Source organism: Alosa sapidissima, chromosome 13 (genome assembly GCF_018492685.1).
Source record: "Alosa sapidissima isolate fAloSap1 chromosome 13, fAloSap1.pri, whole genome shotgun sequence".
NCBI lineage: Eukaryota > Metazoa > Chordata > Actinopteri > Clupeiformes > Clupeidae > Alosa > Alosa sapidissima.
The window spans coordinates 17420536-17443810 of record NC_055969.1 but is presented as its reverse complement, the minus strand read 5'-3'; the positions used below and the strand labels follow the sequence as shown (position 1 = coordinate 17443810).

General features: G+C 40.5%; 1 protein-coding gene across 1 annotated transcript; it reads left to right on the top strand.

Annotated features, from left to right (window-relative positions):
- The first annotated feature begins 6014 nt into the window (after positions 1–6014).
- Positions 6015–21155, top strand: LOC121680931 (myosin-7-like). The gene is made up of 5 exons (XM_042060531.1): positions 6015–6024; positions 6289–6398; positions 20578–20673; positions 20820–20951; positions 21032–21155. The coding sequence occupies exons 2-5, from the start codon at positions 6348–6350 to the stop codon at positions 21050–21052; spliced, it is 300 nt and encodes a 99-aa protein (XP_041916465.1). The 5' UTR covers positions 6015–6024; positions 6289–6347; the 3' UTR covers positions 21053–21155.
- Positions 21156–23275: the final 2120 nt, after the last annotated feature.

Genomic DNA, 23275 nt, shown 5'->3' with positions numbered 1-23275 from the left:
GCATACTTTAGATTTGGTGTATAGATGTAGCATATTAAAATGCAATTAGGTCGCGCAGACAGTCCGAAACATTGCACGCTCTTAATGGAGCTGCTTTGTATACCCGGGTTAGTCGGATCGCTGGGCCGGGCGGTTACGTTATGAGTGCGAGTCAGCCGAATCAGCCGGCTACGTTGTCATGAGTGGATCAGTAGACGAGCGAGTAACTCCTCGTCAAGGTGAAAAGCAAATCCACAACAAAAGCTATTCTTTCACTTCTGAAATAACATACAATGTTCTACACGTAGGCACAGCCTAGGCCTACTTTTAAATGCAATTAGGTCGCGAAGACAGTCCGAAACTTTGCAAGCTCTATATGGAGCTGCTCAGGCTAGCCGGGTCAGTTGGATCAGCAGGGCGGGCCGGTTACGTTGTTATGAGTGCGAGTCAGCCGAATCAGCCGGCTACGTTGTCATGAGTGGATCTGTAGACGAGCGAGTAACTCCTCGTCAAGGTGAAAAGCAAATCCACAACAAAAGCCATTCTTTCACTTCTGAAATAGCATACAATGTTCTACACGTAGGCATAGCCTACTTTAAAATGCAATTAGGTCGCGAAGACAGTCCGAAACATTGCAAGCTCTGTATGGAGCTGCTCAGGCTAGCCGGGTCAGTTGGATCAGCAGGGCGGGCCGGTTACGTTGTTATGAGTGCGAGTCAGCCGAATCAGCCGGCTACGTTGTCATGAGTGGATCTGTAGACGAGCGAGTAACTCCTCGTCAAGGTGAAAAGCAAATCCACAACAAAAGCCATTCTTTCACTTCTGAAATAACATATATTCTGCACGCATAGCCTACTTTAAAATGCAATTAGGTCGCGAAGACAGTCTGAAACATTGCAAGCTCTGTATGGAGAGTAGGCTATCCAGTCGGATCAGCCAAGCGGGCCGGTTACGTTGTTGTTATGAGTGCGAGTCAGCCGAATCAGCCGGCTACGTTGTCATGAGTGGATCTTTAGAGGAACGAGTAACTCCTCGTCAAGGTTAAAAGAAAATCCACAACAAAAGCCATGCTTTCACTTCTGAAATAACATATATTCTGCACGCATAGCCTACTTTAAAATGCAATTAGGTCGCGAAGACAGCAATGTCCGAAACATTGCAAGCTCTGTATGGAGTTGCTTGAGTAGGCTAGCCTACCTGGGTCATTTGGATCAGCCGCGGGCGGACCGGTTACATTATGTTGTTATGAGTGCGAGTCAGTCGAATCAGCCGGCTACATTGTCATGAGTGGATCTGTAGACGAGCAAGTAGCCTAGTTTCTACTCGTGTCAAGGGGATAATAATAATAGGCCTAATGAGAATAGTAGTAGTAGTAGTAGTAATAATAATAATAATAATAATAATAATAATAATAACAATAATAATAATTTAGTCACTGCAGGGCATTTCTACGTTCCTGTTTCTATGTCTACATTGAAAGTCAATTGCTTAGGCTAGGTTAAGACAATAAATAAACAGTCTGGCTCAAACTATAATAATAATAATAATAAAAAAGCTTTATTTGTATAGCACCTTTCATACACAGAATGCAGCTCAAAGTGCTTTACATTTGAAGCATGTAACACAATAATAGTCAGTCAGTCATTATCAATCACTTTTCTTTGCTGTTTATGATATACTCAGCAACATATCAAAAATATAGAAAATGATGTCATAAGACTGGCAGCCTTAACCCTCTTACCCCCCACAAGCACGCCATATGGCAACTGTGGCAAGGAAAAACTCCCATATTCCAGGAAGAAACCTTGAGCAGAACAGGTATGTTTTCAGATCTTTTTTAAAAATATTTACTGAACTCGCCTGCTTGATGTACAGAGGCAGGGTGTTCCATAGTTTGGGGGCATAATGGATAAACGCAGCTTCTCCACTTTGTTTGTGGAGCACTTTGGGTACGATTAAAAGATTAGAATCGGATGATCTAAGTTTCCTTTGTGGTTGATAAGATATTAAAAGCTCAGAGATATATGAAGGTGCTATGCCATTCAGAGCTTTGTAAGTAATTAACATAACCTTAAAATCAATTCTATAGGAAATAGGGAGCCAGTGCAGTTCAGCCAACACAGGGGTGATGTGTTCTCTCTTCTTAGTCTTAGTTAAAAGTCTAGCCGCAGAGTCTAGCCGCAAACTGCTTTCTTTCCCGTGAGTGGGTGGAGATTTTGATGCTATTATATTAGGCTATTTTATATTATATTATATTATATTATATATGATATTATATTAGGCTACCTAACATGATTATATATATATATATATGTATAGCTATGATTAATAGGCTAATAATATTAGTTGCCTAGTAGGCCTATTAGCTGCCTATAATATTAGAATAGATTCCTAGTAGCCTACTATTAGTATATAGTACTGGTAATAAACATTGTAGCAGAGTAGCATTAGACCTAGGCAAATTTTCTATTGTTAACAAAACAACAACAAATAATTAATTATTATAATATAGGCTACCCTCCCTGTCAATAATATCAAAGTTTCTGAACATGAGCACCAAAAAGATGAACAATGTGTGGATGCACTTTGACCAGGAGACCAAAACTCTTAGGCTAAATGCAAGTACTGCAAAAACCTGGTTTCAAATCATGGAGGATCCACATCCAACATGAGAAGGCACTTAACGAAATGAAGCACCCCACTGCACTGCTTGAACGTAGGACTGAATTTCTTTGCGATTTAGCAATACTGACTCAAGTGACTCGTTCAACCCGGATCAGTTTAGTGAGTGACTCAGAATAACCCGGATCCTTAAAAGGAATCGAGTTTGACAGGCCTACTCCTGCAGCACTGTGCCTGCGTGCACCTTCTGAGAGTTAACTGAATGTATGACGTCACGGATTGGTGGCCGCAAGGAATTTCAATTAACACAGAAAATTGTTATTTTTGTACATTTCTAATTTCACAAACTATTAATGAGAAATTTTAGCGATTATTCACGTCGGAATAGCGGACGTATTACAAATATTAAAAAGTAAAAAACGGGTCTTGTCAAAAGGGCACTTGGACATCAAAGGGGCAAAAGGGCAGGTGCTAGAGCCCCTGTAGCCCCCCTTCTCTGCACGTGCCTGCCGGCCACCTACAGGCCAGTTGGTGTACAGTAACATAAATTAATTTATTGTATGGCCCCCCATACACGGAATTCCACGAAACTTGGCGTGCCTTCAGAGGCTGTCTTAATGATCCTACACTTCCCATTTTGTGCAGTTTTGACCATGTTAGGTCACAGATACCTGCGATTACAACACCTCATTTTTACTTTTTTGTTTTTAACTAGGTGGCACTACATGAAATGAGTGGTTATGGAATGGGTTGACATGGCCCCTTAAGATCAACATACAAAAAAAGGTGGTCCTCCTAAACCCTACGGTTCTCGAGATTCAGGGGGTTCAGTCCAGCAGGGGGGCTACAGATCAAAACGAAAAACGATGGTTCCATGCTATCCATGTGGGGCTACATGCCCACCAAGTTTCGTGTAACCTGGTCTTTCAGTGTCCCGGTAATCCTTGACGGAAATTTGCCCATGTGAAAAAGAAAAAAAAAATCTGACTAAACCTATATGACCGCAATAATGTATATATATTACATTATATATAAAAGTTTTTTATAAAAAGGAGATATCAATTATCAAGCCAGCTGGAACCTGTCGCAGTCTCTCCCTCTTGTGCACGCTCAAATGCATTCCCAATTAAATGGAGTAGATCTGCTGCAATGGAGATAGCCTACTATGTATCTCGATGTAACAAGTTGTTTTCACATTGACATGGTAAACACTCTCTAAGAAGAGTGTAAAGCAGTTTGCAGTAGCATAAAGTTAATCACAACGTTGTCTATGCTGGAAAAAAATAGCGAGCGGCCTATGACCTAATTTATTAAATGGCCGGATTAAAGTGCGTGGCGGGCCGGATCTATGATAAACTAATAAATGCTTGGCGGGCAGGATTAAAGTGTGTGGCGGGCCGCAGTTTGGACACCCCTGTATTAGCGGTTTGTAAAGAAAACTCGAATAGAATTAGAGAAGTATAGAATCATACTTATCAGGCAAGATGGGAAACATCTTATCACAGAATTCAAAGTCAACTTATGCATTTGGTTATAGCCTATGCTTAGAAACAAAATCAACCTTGAAAGATTCCAACTTAAGTCCCCACTACAACACCATGCACAAAGATAACTAAAAGTAGGCTAGTCTACACCGGAGTTGCTAGCCACTGTCGAGCCAACCTCAAAGTAAAACAGGGTTCCCATGAGTCATGGAATTTCAGGAATATCATAGCATTTAAAAAAAATTCTATTCCAGACATGAGAATTATATACAGTATGTGTGTGTGTGTGTGTGTGTGTAGTGTGCCCGATATTTTGCCACTATTGGTCTAAAATCTTTTTCATTTGCTCAGTTATACTCCATATATCATTTTATTCACTTTTCTTAATATTCATGACAAGTTAAATTAAAGCCTGTGTTGCAGGTTAAACACCACTGTTGATTAATGGGTACATAAAGCACTCAATATATGTATATCATTTTAAAAATGTCTCCAAATGGTGTTAAATGCCAGTTTTTGTTGTTGTTAGCATTAGCGGGTTTTTTGTACGCAATTCGGTGATGACGTCACTTTGGGGACTACTTGATCTGCGCTTCATTCATTCCAATGCATTTCAATGGACATCGCGGTTACACTTTCAACATAAAGTTTGTATATTTACACTTCGAATTTCGTCACAGCATTTATATCACAGCTACCCTATGATCTACCAATGGTAATAACGGTGCCTGATATCAATTTAGTATTTTTTCTGAATTTCGGGAGGTCTCGTTTTGGATGGTATATGTTTTACATTCATTCCTATGGGAAACGGTCGCGGTTACACTTTCAACATAAAGTTTGTATATTTACACTTCGAATTTCGTTACAGCATTTATATGACAACGACCCTATGGTCTAACAAAGATAACAATGTCTTCCGATTTTAGTTTAATGCAATTTTCTGAATTTGAGAGGCCTCGTTATGAGGCTATAATGCACCTATTCAGTTCAATGTATTATGCTTATAACATTACGACACTTTTTTTGTTACTGTCAGTGAACAGCACCGAATGAAAGTCAACATGTTCTTTGTATCTAGTGATAGTGATAATGTCGTTAGTTCAGATAAGTAGGCTACCGGGCAAACTTAGTCAGAAGATCAGAATATGAAGCATCATGATAGCTAGCTGGGCTAACTTTTTAGTCCCACCTGTGAGCCACCCCAGTTACTTAGCTTCTAGCCGCCGCCGATTAGGCTGGTCGTGTCTCAGCATGAATGTTTTCGATAACTACTGCTCGTGATTGATTGCCATTGACATCGCCAGGGTACGGCTTACCAAAGAGGGAGATAATATGGGCAAGTCGCAGTTTTGCAGGTGCTTGTGTGGGCTGTGCCGTCCCGATGGAAACTGTGGTGGAGAGCTGCAGTAACTAGGGAAGCGAGTGCATTTTGGCCGCTGGTCGAGGAGCTCCCCTGTGACCAGCATAATGACATGATCTATCTATCTGTCTATATACATATCTAGGCTATCTATAGCCTATATGTTTATCTATAATCTGCGCTATCTACTGCTGAACAATACTTTACTCGTCTCTCTTTACTCCTCTCTCGTTACTCTCAAGGGTCTCAAGGTGGGCTTTGGTCTGTAGTCTCCCCAAGGTGACGTAATGCAATGCATTGTGGGGGAAAGGAGAATCACTTCAAATGCTGTGAAATATTACCTGCTTTTTGGTATTATATTCCGTTTTGTGATACCCAACAACATCAAATACAATGGATAACAGTTTAAATGTTTATTATCAACAAGCAAATTGTGCAAATTTGTTGGAAAACGAACCCTGCAACACGGCCTTTAAGATATGGTGGTCCAACGGCGGACCACAAGTGGCACATCACCGGCGGCATACCACCAGCGGTCCGCTATCTGCCAATCTGATTTTGCTCTGGGTGGTTGTGGTTAGTCCTCCTACCTGTTTTTTTCAATGCCCATTTTCTCTTTTCATTTACCTTAATGGTCATGGAAATTCAGGATTTTGGTGAGGGAAAAGTAATGGAATTTTACATTTGACTATGAAATGAAACCATAACCATGAAATTAATTCATGTTGTTTTAAAGAAAAATACAGACATATACATATATTTAATTTTCTTATTGAATATTTAATTGATTCTTGATGTCCTACTTATCCCATATGGTGGTCACATCTGGCCCTCTGACAGCAACAAGAAAATATTTGTGCCTTCGCTATCATCAAAATTGCCCATCCCTCCTCCAGGGCATGAGAAACGGAAGAAGAAACTTCATGAGAATGAACAGCGGAAACAGCAGGGTAAACTTGTGTTCGTTTCTCTGTTTGATGTCAAAAATAGTGCGGGCGAAAGGTTACATTTTTGAAAAAATAAATAAATGAATAAATAAACATGCTGCTGACACTAGAAGTTTTTCAGCAGCAGAAACATGCAAGAACCCATCTAAACTATTCAGTTAACTAATCTGTGACCCATGCATTACTATAACAAGTAAATCAGTCAAACTTTACTGGTTTAGATAGGCCTACAACTGAATGTATGCCAAATGTAGCTAACTTTGATTTGCGGTGCTGCATACTGGACAATAGATGCACATAGGCTAAATTAGGCCTATATGAAATATGAAAATGATAGTTTAAATAGTCTACTTTTGACAAAATATTGATAGGAATCAGGGGGAGCCAGTCCAGTAGCTTGGGCAAGTATATTAAAAACACAGGCAAAGAACAGTCAGCCTCAGCCACTAGCACAACCAGATATGTAGACAACAGCAAGCATCAAACGCAAGCAACCCAGACCCTAAAACTGGGCATTTATATGAAGGTGATTCACATACATTACTACACGCAGTTACTTTCCCCTAGCCCTTTATTGAATTTCTTGAATTTCCCCTTGGGGTTCAATAAAGTATTTATTAGTGCTGTCAAACGATTAAAAATTTTAATCACGATTAATTGCTGAATTCCTATAGTTAATCACGATTAATCACATATTTTATCGCATGATTAAAATTCTATTATTTTGCATTTCTGAACTTTCCAGGAGTCCATGTTAACAATATAAATCTATTATTGTATATCTTGATTAGGATTCAAATGAAAGCAAAGCAAGTTACTTCATTAACTTAACTTTAAGACGTAGGTCTATTTGATTATTTCAAATCAAATTTCAAAAGATGTGCAGCAGACCTGAGACAACACAATATATTCTTCAGAAATATAGCTAATAAAGGGCATAACAAACATAAAATACTATATTCATTATCTTTGAGTTCAGTTGAAAATAAGGAACTTTTCGACATGAGTGCACTGCCATTTTATAGGCCTACAGTCTATGGTGCACTGTCACTTACAAGATACAAGGATACAAGGAAGTTTATTGTCACATGCATATAGTTACTGGAAGTAAGAAATGCAGTGAAATGATGTCTGGTGTCAGCCTATTTGTGCATTTATGGGGGGGGGGGGGGGGTAAAAATGCAGTAGAAGGGGTTTAGTAGATTAAGTGGCAAGGGCTGCATAAGAAAGGTGGGGGAGGATTGGGATTGGGCGGGGGGCACCAACAAGGAGCACCCAAGAGCAACAGGGGCAAGGAAAAACTCCCTTACCAAGGAAGAAACCTTGGGCAGATCCACGGCTCAAGGGGCTAACCCAACTGCCAGGGGTCTTGGTGTGTGTGTTGGGGGGATGACAGGGGAGATGGGATAGTGTGCTGTGTATGTGGGGAGAGGGCAGTGTGCAATATGTGTGTTGGAGAAGCTTCCTCATGAGACAATGTGCTGTGTATTGGGGGGGGGGGGGGCAGTGTGCTGTAAGTATGTTGGGGATGTGTGTTGGAGAAGCTTCCTGATGAAATAATGTGCTGTGTATGTAGGGGGGGGGGGCAGGAACTTACTATTGCAAGCAGAGTACTGTATGTAATGTATGTGAGTGATGACAGTGAAGATGTGTGTGTGGGCGGGAGGGGAGTGGAGCAGTGACTGTGTGTGTGTGTAGTGTGTGTGTGGGTAGGTGGGGGCAGTGTGCTGTAAGTATGTAGAGGATGTGTGTTGGAGAAGATCCTGAAGACAATGTGCTGTGTATGTGGGGGGGGGGGGGGGGGGGGGGGCAGTGTGCAGCAAGTATGTAGAGGAGGCTTACTGTAGCAAGCAGTGTGCTGTATGTAAGTGTGTGTGTTGGGGGGGGGGGGGGGGGGGGGGCAGAAAGGCTAGGCAATCAAGGACATGGGTAGATGGAGGAGAAATCAAAAATAATAAATAAAAAGTGTGCAAAAGTTGGAGAAAGTCAGATATGTGTGTGTGTGTGTGTGTGTGTGTGTGTGTGTTTTGACGTGTGATGAAATAAGAAAATAAATAAAAGGTCTGTAGCATAGGGAGAGGGATGTAAAAGTGCTAAAAGTCTTGTAGGTGTGTGTGTGTGGGGGGGGTCATGAGTGCTGAGGAGTGAATGAGTGCAAAGTCAGTATAGTGTGAGTTCAGAGTTGGGAAATGTTTGAGAGTGCTGAGGAGTGAATGTGTGCAAAGTCAGTATAGTGTGAGTTCAGAGTTCGGATGGCCTTGGGATAAAAACTTCTCCTGAGTCTCTCAGTTCTGGCTTTGTGACTACATAGGCGTCTTCTTGATTTCAGCGGTAGGAATAATCCATTGTTAGGATGAGAAGAGTCCTTCAGAATCTTTTGGGCTCTTAGGAGTACTCTTCTGGAATAGATATCTTGTAGAGCAGGGAGTCGAGTTCTTATAGTACGTTCAGCTGAGCGCACTACTCTCTGCAGAGTACTACAATCTCTAACTGTGGAGTTCCCATACCAGGTGATGATGCTACCAGTTAGAACACTCTCAACCGCTGAAGTGTAGAAGGCCTTCATGATGGATGTAGAAACTTTGAATTTCCTTAGCTGACGAAGGAAGTAGAGTCGTTGTCTGGACTTCTTCAGAACATAGAGTGTTAACAGTCCATGTTAAGTCTTCAGTAATGTGGACACCAAGGTATTTAAAACTTGTGACTCTCTCTACAGGTTGCCCGCTGATCATTAGTGGGGTGTAACTGTAGTTCTGCTGCTGCCTTCTGTAATGGTTTTAGTGATATTCAATGTCAAGCTGTTAGATTGACACCACTGTGCCACCTCATCAACCTGATCCAAGTAGAGCTGTTCATTGTTGTTACTAATCAGGCCCAAGATCACTGTGTCATCTGCAAACTTGATGATGGAGGTATGACTACTGTTGGCTTTGCAGTCATGTGTGTAGATGTTGTACAGCAGTGGACTCAAAACACAGCCTTGGGGAGCACCAGTGCTGATGGTTAATGAGTCAGATGTCAGACCCCCCACTCTAACCACTTGTGAACGGTTGGTGAGGAAGTCAAATATCCAGTGACACAGGGTGGTGTTCAGTCCTAAGGCCTTCATCTTTGTGACCAAGGTGAGTAAAGTCAATGAACAGCATCCTCACATAATTCCCATTCCCCTCCTCCAGGTGAGTTAAGGTGGTGTGCATGAGGTTTGAGATGGCATCCTCTGTAGACCTGTTGGCTCTGTAAGCAAATTGGAGGGGGTCAAACGACCAAATATAACTGAATCGTGATTTACACGGCGGCAAAGTGCGATGCTGGTGTGCAGAGTTGTATTGAAAAGAATGGAATCTAATGTACAGTAAATGAATGTTGAAAACAGAGTGCATCACACTCATGTTGGCATCGGTGTCCACAGCAATTTAAAACACCATTCAGCTGACCGGGAGTTCAATCACTGTGTCATCTGCAAACCCCAGTTTACCCCACCCCATTTCGGATGACTATGGAAGTTACCAAATAAAGTTGTTTGCCCCATAAAGAAACATAGATAGATAGATAGATAAATACTAGTGCTGTCAATTAAACGCGTTATTAACGGCGTTAACGTAAACCTATTTTAACGGCGTCAATTTTTTTATCGCGAGATTAACGTTCTTTTTGGTGTAACAAACTTTGTAGTTTTTTCACAAGCTGTTGCAACAACTAGTAACGTTAGAACAACTACAACACCACAATGGATCTAGCTAGACCGTGCTGCATGTAGCCTACACGCCCCCTTTTAGGGGAAAGGGAGCCGTTTGGATAATGGAAACCTATGCTGCATAGAAGTGGGGAGCGAAAAGGGGTTATACTTACTAAATCTTGAAACAAACGTGAATAAAAGGCACAAAATAAGGTTGGTGTAAGAGTTATCTGTGTGTTTATGGGATTAATGTGACCATTATGTTCCTATTTTTTGCTCTTTCCAGTTTAGCCTACTAACAGGAGTGTCACGAATGTAGGCACAGTCAAACTGTCCGTGGCTGACTTTAATTAAGTTCGGCAAGCTTAACTTTACATGTCATAACATCAACTAAACATAAGTCACACATTCATTCTATCACTTGTAATATGAACATAGCCTTTTTCCTACAACTAGGTGAGATAATTGGCTATGCCTGTTATACTTAACTTCCACATTTAGCTAGCTAGCAAGCTAACCGTTTTACATGGGATATGGTAAGTGTGGCTAGTACTGTACGTGCTGAATTGGTTGTAATGTAGCCTATATCGTTTCGACATGAGTAAGTTACATACACATAATTCTTTATAACTGCCGTGTTAGTAAAAATTATTGAATGGACTGTAAATTAATAACTAGATGTAACGTCAAGGTGTGATTAGGCTATCTGTCTTTCCCATTAGAATCAATGGGGCGTGATGCAGATTAAATGTAGCCTATCTGATGATGCGCCTTTAGTAGGCTACGTAAAGGCATGCTGCACACACTTGTTTGGGCTTACGAGCTGGCCAAAGAGTAGATTCTTACAATAAACACCAACGCAGTTCTGAACTCCCGGTCAGCTGAATGCTGTTTTAAATTGCTGTGGACACCGATGCCGACATGAGTGCGATGCACTCTGCTTTCGACATTCATTTACTGTACATTAGATTCCATTCTTTTCAATACAACTCTGCACACCAGCATCGCACTTTGCCGCCGTGTAAATCACGATTCAGTTATATTTGGTCGACGCCGCTCCATAAAATCCATTGTTCATCCAGTGTTTGCGTGTTAAAAACTTTGGCGCTGATGTGTGTGGCAAGTGACAGTGCACCATAGACTGTAGGCCTATAAAATGGCAGTGCACTCATGTCGAAAAGTTCCTTATTTTCAACTGAACTCAAAGATAATGAATATAGTATTTTATGTTTCTAATGCCCTTTATTAGCTATCAGGTCTGCTGCACATCTTTTGAAATGTTTAGACCTACGTCTTAAAGTTAAGTTAATGAAGTAACTTGCTTTGCTTTCATTTGAATCCTAATCAAGATATACAATAATTGATTTATATTGTTAACATGGACTCCTGGAAAGTTCAGAAATGCAAAATAATAGAATTTTAATCATGCGATAAAATATGTGATTAATCGTGATTAACTATAGGAATTCAGCGATTAATCATGATTAAAATTTTTAATCGTTTGACAGCACTTATATATATATATTATATTTATTATTTTTATTACCACGAAATTGCAAAGATCCCTCTCAATTGCTTTGGCTCATTTCTTGAAACAGACTAGACGTTCTCAACACTCTTAATGCTATTGCCAAAATAACCAGGGGGTTGTTTCTAGAAAAGTTAGCAACGACGTTGCTCAACTACCGTGGCACAACGCAACTTGCGACCAAACAACGACATTGTTACACCTGTTTCCAGAAAGCATCGTACCTGTGTCGCAATTTGCTACCTCCGACATTTTTCTAATTTAAACCGAGTGATTAATGCTGGCATTGTCATTGCCATCAGCAAAAACCTAAACCTATTGCAAGAAGCAATGCAACTGGTTTTGAAGTCAATTTCACTATTTATTTTCTGTCAGTTAAACGTGTTATTAACGGCGTTAACGTAAACCTATTTTAACGGCGTCAATTTTTTTATCGCGAGATTAACGTAGCGAGAAGCAAGAGGACAATCTCACATCATAAGAAAATTGAACCTACAAAGCTGGGATAACAAGTCACCTGCTTTAGCCACTACACCATTTATCACTGTGCTAATTTTAAGAGTCTGTGAAGATTATAATACTAGCTTATCAAAAAGCAAGGCAACTCGAATGAACATAAATAGCAAGAATGAGCCAAGTAGGGGATTCAGTCTCTTAATCAAAATAAAGCTACAGGATAGATCGATCCTTGAGTCACAAGATAAACATCCACTTCGCAATTTTTGGTTAGGCAGTTGTGATTTTTGGTTAGGCGCTTAGGACACCAACTGGAACTACCAAGGAACGACACAAGTGCGACTGCTCAGGGGCAGTAGTTCAAATGACCAAACTTTGCGTCCTTGTTTACAATTGAGAGTTTGAACTTCCTTTTCTAGAAACACAAAATCCAAGAACAACGGAGCGAACTACCTAGGTTGCGACGCAAGTTAGCAAACAACGTTCCTAAACGAGCCCCTGGATGGTTCAGCACAACACCATGGTTCACCTGCAATAGCTCATATCTCTCCAAAAACAGTTCACTCGTGTCAAAACTAAATTTCTTTCTCATATAAATAGCCAGTGCTCCCAAAATGCATCGTCCCCTTTGAGCACTGCAAGTCAAAATGTTTAGATTTAGTTTTGTAAATATGGCAGAGGACCATTGAAATATCCCTCATGTCCACCTCTTAGTCTTAGCACAGTAATTCATTGACAATGATTACTGTACTCATTTTTTTGTCTAGCTAACAGAATATAATTGTGCATAAAACGGAAAAAGAAAAAAAATAGGATTTTATGGTAAGTAGAGAAATGTGAAATGTGAGCTCTAATTTGCAAAATGGTGGTTCATCTCAGGAATTTATACATATGTATGTACAGTATAAGTACACATATGTCAAATAGACACATTAACACCCTACTGTACATTACAACTTGAGGCTCTCCTATAACCTTTTTAGCCTACTTGCTGGTTCAGATGTTGTCTGTGATTCCACACATCAAAGGGAACTCATGCTGTATGGAGACTGGAGAGGAGGCGAGGACTGTCTATCTGGGGGTCGTTTCTAGAAAAGTTAGCAACGACGTTGCTCAACCACCATGGTACAACGCAACTTGCGACTAAACGACACTGTTACACCTGTTTCCAGAAAGCATCGTACCTGTGTCGCAAATCGCTACCTCCGACGTTCGAACACCATAGTTCCAACAACGTTGTTGATGATGCAGCGATACATATCATTGGTGGAAACAGTGGAACGTGTAATACCCCACCCCCTAGAAATGTTCTGTCACGTTCTGTCAAATGTTCTGTCGACATGTTTCTAATCTAAACCGAGTGATTAATGCTGGTATTGTCATTGGCATCAGCCAAAACCTAAACCTATTGCAAGCATATAAAACAGTTAACTTAAGCAGACCAATATGAGTCATTATTTGTGTTAAATATCTATGTGTTGGAAAAAATATATAGCCTGGACAAATATCTGGGTATCCCATAAGTTATTAACTGTCTCGTGGCTTAACGGCAGCGCGTTGGTCCACTGCGCGCTCGGCCGGAGTTCGCATCCTATCTCTTCTTTTCATCTCTGAGTAAGAGTAGGCCTACGAGACACAACAATAGGTTTTGACCATACATATTTATGTATATAGTTACTCTACATCGAGAGACCATAGGTACAATACATCAGTCAAAAACAATTGAATCTACGTGTCACACTAGTTCACCTGCAGCGAGAAGCAAGAGGACAATCTCACATCATAAGAAAATCGAACCTACAACGTTGGGATAATAAGTCATCTGCTTTAGCCACTACACCATTTAACACTGCTGTTGTTAGGGACTGTGAAGATTATAATACTAAAAGCAAGGCAATACTTTAATTAACATAAATAGCAAGAATGAGCCAAGTAGGGGAGCAGTGTCTTAATCAAAATTAAGCTACAGGATAGATCAGTCATTGAGTCACGAGATAAACATCCACTTCGCAAATTTTGGTTAGGCGGTTGTGATTTTTGGTTAGGTGCTCCGGACACCAACAGGAACTACCAAGGAACGACACAAGTACGACTGCCTAGGGGCAGTGGTTCAAACGACCAAACTTTGCGTCCTTGTTTGCGATTGACAGTTCGAACTACCCTTTCTAGAAACACCAAATCCAAGAACGATGGAGCGAACTACCAAGGTTGCGACGCAAGTTAGCAAACGATGCTTTCTAGAAACGACCCCCTGTTTTGTCACTTAAGACCCACAGGATACATTTTATAATACATTATACATGCATACTGTAAAGAGCATTTATGAATGAAAATGAGCATGGTCTGAAACTCAGCACCAGTTGCTTACTGAGATATGCATTTGGATTATATGAAACCTGCTCAGAATGGAACTTGGAGTTTGTTTCGTTTCTGATACTTACAGTGCAACCGGAAAGTTATCATGCCCTTTCAAGTTTTCCGCATTTTCCACATAGATTCAATTCATTTTTTCCCCTCAATTGACACACAATACTAAACAAAAAAAAACTGGTGTTTGGAGTGTTTTGCAAATGTATAAAAAATAAGACTAAAATATTTAATTTACATAAGTATCCAATCCAGAATAGGGCCTATTTTTTGTTTATAGATATACATAGCAAACACTTTTGTCCAAAGTGACTTACAATGAAATCAACTAGATGTACCGCATAGCGGTACAAAATATGACCGCCGCTCAGTCCTGTACATCCGTTCCGCGAAAATAAATCACACTTCAATTTGTCTCCATATTTTACTCCATCCCCCACTCTTGAAACTTTTGTGTATGCTTGTTTGGCATGCCTGAGTGTGTGTGTCAGTAGGCTACTTACCACAGAAAGTAGCCTACTGGTGCTGAATAGATTGGTGAAGGTGAATAGATTGTAGAATAGCCAAAGAAGATATAGCATTGTTATAAAACCTTTAAAATCTCTAAACAATCACAAGTAGGGCAGTTCATCACAGTTCATCCATTGCAACTGGATTGATGAAAGGTCACTTACACCTGTAGGCTACATTGTATTTGGGAAAAGCAAAAGGTATCAGCATAATGTTATTTATTTATTTATTTATTTATTTATTTTTTATGTATTTATAAACAAAAACATCTCTGTCAGTTCCATGCCGTTTTCAACAGCTATCAAAAACAAAGGTAATTTTAGGATGGGAGGATTTTTTGTGAATGTTTCTTCTTCTACATAAGATTTTAGTCATCTTTAGTTCATGTCATACTTTATTGTCAATGCACAAATTAAGTAACAGTAGTCTGAAACGTTATTGTTAATGCACAAATTAAGTAACAGTAGTCTGAAACGAAATGCTGTTTTACATCTAACCAGTGGTGCAAATAACTGACATGTCCAAATGGGCCTTGATGAAATGCGTCGCTAGACTGTTCATACACATTTTAACGGGCCAAAGTTGAAGAGCTGTTGTCCGTTATTGTTCGTGCAAATATAGGCTGATTCATGTTCCCTTGCATTGTGTAACTGAGGTCCATGGCTAGTCTGGCTTTCATCAGACCAAGCTCAATCTTTTAAGAAATCAAAAAATAAATAGCGGGCAGATCAGGCTGGGTTCACCCAGCCTAGTCCATAGGCACCCGATATTGTTTAATTTTCCGATTGAGATATCCACGCTCTGGCTATTCTAAATGCAAAAATGCATCAGGGAGTTATGACAAAACTGTAACTAACAAACTAGATCCTACTAGAAAGCTGTTAGCTTCCCTAAGCTACAGGTAGGCTTATAAGGTAGGCCTATTTACAACATAAATTGTCAATAGGCTATCTGGCGACACAAATAAAATCTCCTTTGGAAACCAATGGCTTACGCCTTACAGTATCAAGCGGACTTAAACTGCCATATCGTGGCGAAAAGTTGTAGCCTAATAAAATTCACGCAGCTCCATGAGTCAAGAAAGCGCGAATGAAGTAGCCACTTCTAAATGGGACCCACTACACAGTAGCTTAAGGTGCAGTGTTTCCCCTACAGTGTATTTAACAGCGGCGCAGCGCCGCCGCTGGATTTTCAGCGCCGCTGCAACATAATATCACGAGATTCACTTAACACACCGTAAAAGCACAACGGCCAACGTCATCTCGAAATTGTTTTCTGAAAGTCTTGAGTAAGTTAAGTGCATCAAATCCGCACTTAGCCTCTCATTATTCAGGACATATATGCGGCATGATGTGTCAGGTGATTACAAGCCCAAAGACAAGTCTGCAGCCCATATGGCTAGCCTACGTTCTGAACACGGTTACATTGTTTAGCTATCTGACTGATGGGGTCTTGCTCCGCCACAGTGTAGCCTATGGTGTCATCGTTCACTTGTAGGTTACACAATAAATAGCCTACTTATAGGCCTGGTGACAATAAAAAATGATATTAGTTATATTTCATCACGAAGCTGTTTGTATGCCGTGAATTCGCTTGTAGCCTATGCCATATGTTAAGCTTGAGCAATTCCTCTGATCCAAAGCCTGCTTTGACACATTGACGGTCCGTGTAACGCTTTGCAGTGCTATGTTCTATTTGCAGAATTCACATGGAAAAATATAAAAATAGGCTTAAAAATCCGTTATCCATTCTTTAGGACGGCACAGTAAATGGGTTATTGTTGCTTATTTTGATTTTCAATTGAGCACAGTTACGGTTTTCTGTTCAGAAGTTAAAAATTGAAATGATGCGTCAATTTTCTAATTTTCCTTTTTTGCCCTTGTGGTTGGACTGAACCACGAACACCGGGGGGAGAACACCATCTAGCTGGGCCAGGCTAGATGGTGGAAGGGAGCGCCGCCTGAAGTTGTTTGTGATTTTGACTCATTACTTTAGAGATTAATGACAAACTTTTTGGGAGAAGGCACGTTAAACATAACTTTCAGCCTATGTTGAACATATCTACAGTAGCCTATATTTGAATACCATGGCCATGCCATAGCAAATAATTCCCCAAAGCAGAATGCTTTGCCATCGACGTCAGTCTTGGCTATACCGGGCTATACAGGCTACCCCGAGCACTGTTTGACATGGTATTTTTGCTTATTTAACGCTTTACGCTAGACTAGGTTTCATTAGGCTAAACGAAGACACAACGGTGAGCCTAATTTATCCGTTTATCCATTTATTAATTTCAACAGCAAATAGCCTACATTGGCCTGTAGGCTACTAGGGCTCAGGTAGGCCTACTCATAAGTGTCAGGACGCAGCAATGTCTCCCTCTGCATCTGAAGTTCTGATCTCGAGCTGACATTATCAATCGCTTGGCACCTTGATGCAAGCGGAACTGTGTTTGATAGCCCTCCATCTCTACATCTCTTTTTTACAGTCTATGCTCTACATCCGCTGATAAAATGTGATCACCAACACCGCGCGCCAATATCTATCAGGTCACCCACCCCTACGCGTGGTTCAGCCCAACAAAAACAGTAAAAAAAAAAAGGGGCCAAAATCCAATATTAACTGAATTTTACTTTTGTTTCCAATCCAGTTTCTGTTTTCTTTATCTTGCGTGACTAATGACACATTTAGAAAATAGCAGCAATTATCTATTTGCTGACCAGTTAAAACAAATTGAAAATTGGATTATTGAACACATTTTTTATTTGGACCCGATGGATGGAACAAATAGAACAAAGCACTGCAAAGCGTTACACGGACCGGAGAACACCATCTAGCTGGGCCAGGCTAGATGGTGGAAGGGAGCGCCGCCTGAAGTTGTTTGTGATTTTGACTCATTACTTTAGAGATTAATGACAAACTTTTTGGGAGAAGGCACGTTAAACATAACTTTCAGCCTATGTTGAACATATCTACAGTAGCCTATATTTGAATACCATGGCCATGCCATAGCAAATAATTCCCCAAAGCAGAATGCTTTGCCATCGACGTCAGTCTTGGCTATACCGGGCTATACAGGCTACCCCGAGCACTGTTTGACATGGTATTTTTGCTTATTTAACGCTTTACGCTAGACTAGGTTTCATTAGGCTAAACGAAGACACAACGGTGAGCCTAATTTATCCGTTTATCCATTTATTAATTTCAACAGCAAATAGCCTACATTGGCCTGTAGGCTACTAGGGCTCAGGTAGGCCTACTCATATGTGTCAGGACGCAGCAATGTCTCCCTCTGCATCTGAAGTTCTGATCTCGAGCTGACATTATCAATCGCTTGGCACCTTGATGCAAGCGGAACTGTGTTTGATAGCTCTACATCTCTTTTTTACAGTCTATGCTCTACATCCGCTGATAAAATGTGATCACCAACACCGCGCGCCAATATCTATCAGGTCACCCACCCCTACGCGTGGTTCAGCCCAACAAAAACAGTAAAAAAAAAAAGGGGCCAAAATCCAATATTAACTGAATTTTACTTTTGTTTCCAATCCAGTTTCTGTTTTCTTTATCTTGCGTGACTAATGACACATTTAGAAAATAGCAGCAATTATCTATTTGCTGACCAGTTAAAACAAATTGAAAATTGGATTATTGAACACATTTTTTATTTGGACCCGATGGATGGAACAAATAGAACAAAGCACTGCAAAGCGTTACACGGACCTTCTCCCCCCGGTGTTCGTGGTTCAGTCCAACCACAAGGGCAAAAAAGGAAAATTAGAAAATTGACGCATCATTTCAATTTTTAACTTCTGAACAGAAAACCGTAACTGTGCTCAATTGAAAATCAAAATAAGCAACAATAACCCATTTACTGTGCCGTCCTAAAGAATGGATAACGGATTTTTAAGCCTATTTTTATATTTTTCCATGTGAATTCTGCAAATAGAACATAGCACTGCAAAGCGTTACACGGACCGTCAATGTGTCAAAGCAGGCTTTGGATCAGAGGAATTGCTCAAGCTTAACATATGGCATAGGCTACAAGCGAATTCACGGCATACAAACAGCTTCGTGATGAAATATAACTAATATCATTTTTTATTGTCACCAGGCCTATAAGTAGGCTATTTATTGTGTAACCTACAAGTGAACGATGACACCATAGGCTACACTGTGGCGGAGCAAGACCCCATCAGTCAGATAGCTAAACAATGTAACCGTGTTCAGAACGTAGGCTAGCCATATGGGCTGCAGACTTGTCTTTGGGCTTGTAATCACCTGACACATCATGCCGCATATATGTCCTGAATAATGAGAGGCTAAGTGCGGATTTGATGCACTTAACTTACTCAAGACTTTCAGAAAACAATTTCGAGATGACGTTGGCCGTTGTGCTTTTACGGTGTGTTAAGTGAATCTCGTGATATTATGTTGCAGCGGCGCTGAAAATCCAGCGGCGGCGCTGCGCCGCTGTTAAATACACTGTAGGGGAAACACTGACATGTATAGTTACTGTATTAAAGTACCTTTATAAATCTCCTATTAGGAAACAACCTTAAACACGAGTGAACAAGCAACATGTTAATTTCTTGAGAACACAAACTCCTGTGCTGGCCTCAGCTTGTTGGTTCATCTACCAGCAAATGATTGAAATCTATCACCCAATGAAACTGGAAGTTTTAACTGGAATCTAAGCAATCTCGCTAAGCTTCATATGTGATGTGCTATGACATCATCAAACGCCTATCCTAGTAGCCTACTCTGAGTAGGGTTTGTTTGAAAATAGTACATTTACTTATTGTGATTGAGTAGAATTTCAGTCATGTAGGCTACTTTTACTTGTGTAGATTGATTTACACCATGAAAAGAAAGGAAAAAGAAAAATGCAACCCCCAGCTTGACACCGATTAGATATCCTACATTGATTTGACATGTCGACCAAAATTGGATAGTCATAGATGCTGGGAAAGTGGATGCATGACAATTTTGAGAACCCATGTTGAATTATCACGTGTATTAATGGGTTGACATCGACAGCAGTATTTACAATCAAAGGTTATAAACTAGCGACACACACAAATAGAAACGTTAAGCTACGCATGAGCATGCCCTTATTATCTGACCTGACCATCATCGAAAAATTTGATGAGACAAAGTCTTGCGGATGTAAATAACATAGACTAACAGTGAGGTTGTTGCCGGGTTAACTGATTATGGACTGACTATGGGTCTGATTATGGACTTTTTCGACTTGGTGGTCAAACTTACCACTTCGTTGTACAGACGTTGACATCTAGTTCCATGCACTGTGCACTTGCTGGGCTGGTGAAATTTCGCGGGGGTCACTGCGCTGATGGTGATGGGTGAAACCATTGTGAGGGGGCAGGGGATTCTAAATCTGCGATTTCTATTTGAGAGGAGTTTGGTGCGGGTTTACACCTTCTCACAGTTCTCAGACCAACATGTATGAACATAAAATATACTTAAAAAAATATTATCTGATTCATAAATGGGGTGGCAACAGGGGTGGCAAGACTGTGTCCTAGGGGTGGCAGCAGGCTAGGAAGGGGTTGGTGTGCCAAAAAAGGATCACTGTTTCATATTGATGATGACAACAATTGACCAATTGTTTTTCTTTTCAGACTGAGGAGGACAAGAAGAATATCACCAGACTGCAGGACCTGGTTGACAAGCTGCAGCTGAAGGTCAAAGCCTATAAGAGGCAGGCTGAGGAAGCTGTAAGCAGTCTCTTATATTGCCTATATGGCCAAATGTCTTGCCTTTCGTATTAATAATAAAAAAATAATAGGTTTGCTTTAGAACTAAAGCCTCTGTAATCATCAAACATATAACACTAAAGCCTCTGTACTCATTTCCTTATCAGGAGGAGCAAGCTAATGGCTACCTGTCCAAGTTCAGAAAGGTTCAGCATGAGCTAGAGGAGGCTGAGGAGCGTGCTGACATTGCTGAATCCCAGGTCAACAAGTTGAGAGCAAAGAGCCGTGATGCTGGAAAGGTAAATCAAATTTCAATGTGTTGTAAGTCATCATATGTTCCTACTCAATTACATTAAATTTCTCAATTTCTCAGTCTTAGGGCAAGGAGGCTGCAGAGTAAATCCTGTGAAATCTTTTGCCTTGTCACTCAGCTGAATTAATATCCTGATTACTGTGGCTATTATGTAAATATATCATAATAAAAGTCTCTGCATTATACTGTATATGAGTTCATTGTTTTAATGTCAGTCAGAATAATTTGCTTATTTTGTAACATGTTTTGATTTCCCTATTGCCATTTGTTTTTTAGACATCTGAATGAAACTGAAAACATTTACATTTTGGTGCGCTCAATACCCAGGTAGATATATAGATAGATAGATAAATAGATAGATAGATAGATAGATAGATAGATAGATAGATAGATAGATAGATAGATAAATCATTTTCAGTGATAAAACCTCATTAACTAATATGCATTTTCCATATGGGGTCTTAAAAGCCATGTATCCTTCTAGCCACAGTGTTTTTGTTTCAAACATAAGCCTAATCTAAGCGTGCTCAGATGACGTAATGGACCAGGCGCTATTGCTCACCTGTCCATCATCGTAAAGCCCGATTTGATTGGTCCGCCCGATCTAGGGCGAGCATACTTGCTCCACAATTGAGCAATGCCAGATCGAACTTCCCGACCTCAAATGTTGTGGGCGGGACTAAGTTCGGAATGGCACCCAGCTTATAAGGCTACCAATATGCAAGAAAATCTGATTGTAAGACTCAAATCACGTTTTCACATAATATGCACAGACAAAAATAGGCTGGGTTGACGAATAATTGACCAATTGGTTTTATAGCCAAGTCAACATCAAGGCTACTCCGGGACATGGAAGTGCGAGGAAAGGTCCACCGGCAAGCACTGAAAGATCTCTCCAGAGCTGCTGAAAAGGGCAGTCAGTGGCTCTGCAGTAAGAGAAAAGATTCCACTTGGGCCTCAACTGAGATGGTGTCTAGGGAGTGAGCCCGGGATGCCGGGAGTCACTGCTGAACCCTCTGGAGACACCGTGGACCTGTTTAATTTAAAGAACATGTCAATGAAGGGAATGGTAGCGTGCAGCAATTTACAGGATAAAATTAGAGCAGATGCTGCCTTATAGAACTGCTGGTCATGCACTCCACTAGAAGAAACAGGGTTGTGCGTATCAGCGAACTGTTGAGGAAGGAGGGCTCCCACTTGATGACCTTGATTGAGGGGTTAGGTGTCTTGCTCAAAGGCACTTCAACCGTGGATGTGGGCATGAGAGAGCGGTGCTCTAAGACTTCCCCCGCCCACATATTTCCTACTGGTCAGGGATCGAACCGGCAACCCTTTTATTCCAAGCCCGAAGCCCTAACCCTAACCAGTAGGCCACGGCTGCCCGTAATGTCTCATGTATACTTAGGGATATCAACACCTAGTCCTACATAACAGAACTAAAACAGGAAGTAATAGGACACTGTTCATAGACATTCTAATTACAATGCATGTTTTTTTTCTCAGAATGCTTTCATTAAAGGTTGAATTTTCCCTTTTTTTCATTGTGAGACAATGATAAATTAGCAAACAAAGACTTAATTACTCTTTTTATTAAATTTTCCCAGGTGTGGCGATAAATATGTTTTCTTACAAGGGTTGGGCAAAATTTGAATTGCAATTCTGATTCCTGTTTGCTCCAATTGAAATGCAAGTGAAATTCAATAATTGAATTGGAATTTAAGAGCCAGTTTAAATTTAGCTCTGGAAATGTGCACAACCTGGTTTCTTCCAGTGGAGTGCATGACAAGCAGTTCTATAAGGCAGCATCTGGTCTAATTTTATCCTGTGCATTGCTGCACGCTACCATTCCCTTCTTTGACATGTTGTTCTTTCCATCAGCATTTGTCCTGACGCATGATTTTCAAACATATTTGCTGTAATTCTACACTAAGACACGTGCACCTGTCACTTGTGTCAATGTCATCCATTAAGTATACCACTTAGTATACAAGGACGCATCCATTTATTTATATAATGGATCTCACCGAATAAGATTAAAATAAAGAATAACTTTTCCCTCACTAACACACAAACATACAAACATGCAGCCCACATGCTGAGCTTGGCATCTCTTGTGCACCTGTTGCAGCTGTCACTCATGAACTTGTTGAGTTTGTTGGGCAGAGACAGTTAGAAATAAACATAGCAGTCACAGCAAAAATGTGTCAGTCACACACACGAGCATGTTCAGACCGTATGTATCAATAAGGAACTAAGGATATCAGATCCTCCTCACAGCTAGATACCTTGTATGGCACAGAGTCTTAGTGG